This window comes from Hypanus sabinus, chromosome 8, assembly GCF_030144855.1.
Source record: "Hypanus sabinus isolate sHypSab1 chromosome 8, sHypSab1.hap1, whole genome shotgun sequence".
NCBI classification, from domain to species: Eukaryota; Metazoa; Chordata; class Chondrichthyes; order Myliobatiformes; family Dasyatidae; genus Hypanus; species Hypanus sabinus.
The window spans coordinates 158550993-158554522 of record NC_082713.1 but is presented as its reverse complement, the minus strand read 5'-3'; the positions used below and the strand labels follow the sequence as shown (position 1 = coordinate 158554522).

Here is a 3530-nt window from a genome sequence, read left to right as displayed (position 1 = left end):
AGGCACTTCCCTCACACTGGGGCTGGACGGCGTTGAGGCACGTCCCCTGGGTGGTGGATGGGGGATCCCTCATGTGAGGGGTGCACCGGATAATATGGAAGAAGGTGCCGCGAACCAACATAGCCTAGGAGAAGGAACTCCGATTCCAAACCCGGGTAGATAGGACTCGTTAGCCTTGGAAGGCAGCCTATCTAGGAGAGGGTAAACTCTGATTTCAAACCCGGGCAGGTGGAGCTCGTTAGCATGGAAATGCCATCGCCTAGGGCGGGGGTCGGCAACCTGCGGCTCCCGAGCCATTTGTGGCTCTTTCACCTCTGTGCTGCGGCTCCCTGTGGCTTTGGGAAATAATTGGTCAGTATTTAATTAAAATGTATTTTATGTTAGTTTATTAGCTTTTGAAATGTAATTATGGTGATCTTGTACAACCTAAGTGTAGCGACACATTTCCTGCCACATCCGAAACGGCTCACAATTAGCCAGCATTCCGGCTAAGGGAGATAGCCTACGGGGGTTTGTAAGTACGCGTCTTTTGCAGCATCTGCGTCCATGGGGGCTGGGTTGAGGGAAGCTGAAAAGCAAGGCTGTTTAGTTCGAATAAAGCTATCTTTGACTGCAGTTTACTGACACCGCTACAACGTGTTTTTATCGCTGGCTGTCCAGACGGAAGGTGCTGAAACGCTTTGTCGCGTGTCTGGAAGAAGTGAAAACTTTCCTGGGCAGCAAAGGGCTCACCTTTCCTGAGCTGGAACAGCCAGAGTGGCTGGAAAAGCTACACTTCATGGTAGACATGACAGCGCACCTGAACACGCTGAACACAGCTCTTCAGGGGAAAGGACGTACAGCCCTGCACATGTTGGAGGATGTTTTGGCATTCGAGCGCAAGTTGACAGTGCTTGCCAGAGATTTACAGAAAGGCACTTTGTCTCACTTCCCCAATTTGAGAGAGTTCAAACAAGGTCATGACATGATAATTTCGGAGTATTTACATTCTGCAATCATCGCAATGCAAACATCGTTTGGGAAACGCTTCTGTGAGTTCAGAGAGGAAAAAAACACATTATCCTTCCCGGTCACCCCCTTAAGCATCGATCCTTCCCTACTGAATACGACTGCATTGGCAGGTGTGAGTCAACCTGATCTTGAGATGGAACTGGCCGACATAGCCGACAAAGACATATGGGTGTCCAAGTTTAGACGCTTGACAGCAGACCTTGAAGATGTTGCCCGTCAGAAGGCCGTTCTTGCTCAGAAACACAAATGGAGTGATATTGAAAACCTCACAGATGACAGCTTGCGATCCTGTGTAAAGATGAAGGTGACATCATACAGCCCTGATGTGCAGACGCTGTGCGCTGAGGTCCAGGAGCAGAAATCCCATTAACCAAGTATGATAAATATTTTAATTGCCTATTATTTTACTTATATTCATATTTTTTCATTGTTCAGTGAAATAGTCCTTTCATTTTTCAGGATGACAGCTGGCTGACGTTATTTTTGGTTTGCTGCTGGCGGAAAATTTAAGTTCGGCGTTTTTCATAAATACAAGAAGGACTCAAATAGACATTGAATATTTTACTTAAAAGTAACTTTCAACCCAACGTCTTTTTTTCGGAGTTCAAAATGTTTTTGTTGCATGCAGAAATGTAATTTCGTTTTCTCTGCAGGAGTTCATCAATTTCATAAATGCAACACATTATAGTTTGTTTATACATAGCATAAAGGCAAAAAAAACGTTGTATGCAGTGTTATTTCATTTTAAATGTCAAACGGGTTTTGCGGCTCCCAGTGTTTTCTTTTCTGTGGGAAACGGGTCCAAGTGGCTCTTTCAGTGGTAAAGGTTGCTGACCCCTGGCCTAGGGGAAGGTGACCCCGACAGAAAACCCCTGGTCCTCCAGGTTGGGGGTTGTGCAATGGGCTAACAACCGGTTCACGTAAAACAAGCAATTGTTACAGAAACCGTCAACAGATTGTCAACCACTAACCCAGATCTCGGGAAAAGCAGGGCCCCATTCAGGAGGCTGATGACACACTGCAACCAAACCCGTCAGGAAGCTGCAGGGCTGACAACCCTCCTTCACCCGAGGAAAACCATAATGGAGGTTCCAAAGCTGCTCTCACAGAAGAAATCTATCCTAATCGGAACATGGAATGTGAGATCGCTTTAGGAGACAGGTAGGTGCGCACAGGCAGTGAAGGAAATGAACCGATACCACCTCACACTCCTGGGCATGTGCAAAGCAGGGTGGAATACTCTTGGTGAGACCAAATGGGAGATGGGAGAAACTCTGCTCTATTCCAGCAAAGAAAAAGAGGAAGACCCGCATGAGGCTGGTGTGGCCCTGATGTTGTCCAAAGAAGCAGCCAGAAGTTTGATAGAATGGGAACCAGCATCCGACAGTATCATCACAGCCAGGTTCGAGTCCAGATTCCAGAAGGTATCCATCATCCTGTGCTACACCCCAACTAACAACGCAGAGGAAGAAGAAAAAGATCTCTTCTACACCCAACTTCAAGCAGTAGTTGGAAAGGTACCTAAGCAAGATATGTTGATCGTCATGGGAGATCTGAATGCCAAAGTAAGCAGCGATAACACTGGCAGGGAGAGAGAGATGGGCCAGAGTGGTTTGGGGAATATGAATGAAAATGGAGAACTCCTTACCGACTTCTGTGCCTTCAATGAACTGACCATTGGAGGTACCCTCTTTCCCCACCGACGCTGCCACAAGATAACCTGGGTCTCGCCTGACCATCAAACAGAGAACCAGATCAATCAAGTCATAGTCCGCCAGCGCTGGAGAAGTTCATTGCAAGATGTGAGAGCCAAAAGAGGAGCAGATATTGGATCTGACCACCACTTGGTTGTTGCAAAGCTGAGGATGAAGCTGTCAGCCAAGAAGAAGCAACAGAACACACGAATAAAGTTTGATGTTAGAAAACTACAGACGGAAGGGAACAAGAAAGATTTCCACATCGCCTTGCAAAACAGCTTTGGGGCTCTTCAAATAGAGGAACAAGATGAGAGAACAGCGGAACACACCTGGATTACCTTCGAGCAGGCCACTGTAGGAGCCTGTAAAGAAGTACTGGGAAGACCACCAGTCAACAGTAAACCTTGGATCAGGGACGAGACATGGCAGAAGGTGGAGGAGAGGAAAAAGATCAAACAGGAGTTGAATCAGGCCAGAACCCGGCAACAGAAACAAATCACTGCCAACAGGTACAACGTGATGGCCAAGAAGGTGAAGAAACAGCTCAGAAAGGAAAAGAGGTCATACTTCAATGAAATAGCAGAGCAAGCAGAAACAGCGGCCAGTAAAGGGGACCTCAAGGCACTCTACACGACAACTAAACTTTTGAGAGGGAAGAAAAGCAATTTCAACAGACCTGTTAGAGACAAGACAGGCCATCTGCTCACTTCGGTTGAAGATCAGCTGGCAAGATGGAAGGAACACTTCCAGGAGGTATTGAATAGACCACCACCACAGAACCCACCTCACCTGGAGCCTGGAGACCCACTCAACATCAATATA

The 3530-nt window shown here is 47.0% G+C and overlaps 1 protein-coding gene across 1 annotated transcript; it reads left to right on the top strand.

The window, feature by feature from the left end:
* Positions 1 to 465: 465 nt before the first annotated feature.
* Positions 466 to 1860, top strand: LOC132397832 (general transcription factor II-I repeat domain-containing protein 2-like). Its single transcript, XM_059976583.1, has 2 exons — positions 466 to 1385; positions 1471 to 1860. Exon 1 carries the CDS (start codon positions 779 to 781, stop codon positions 1379 to 1381), a length of 603 nt encoding a protein of 200 aa, XP_059832566.1. The 5' UTR covers positions 466 to 778; the 3' UTR covers positions 1382 to 1385; positions 1471 to 1860.
* The last annotated feature ends 1670 nt before the right edge of the window (positions 1861 to 3530 follow it).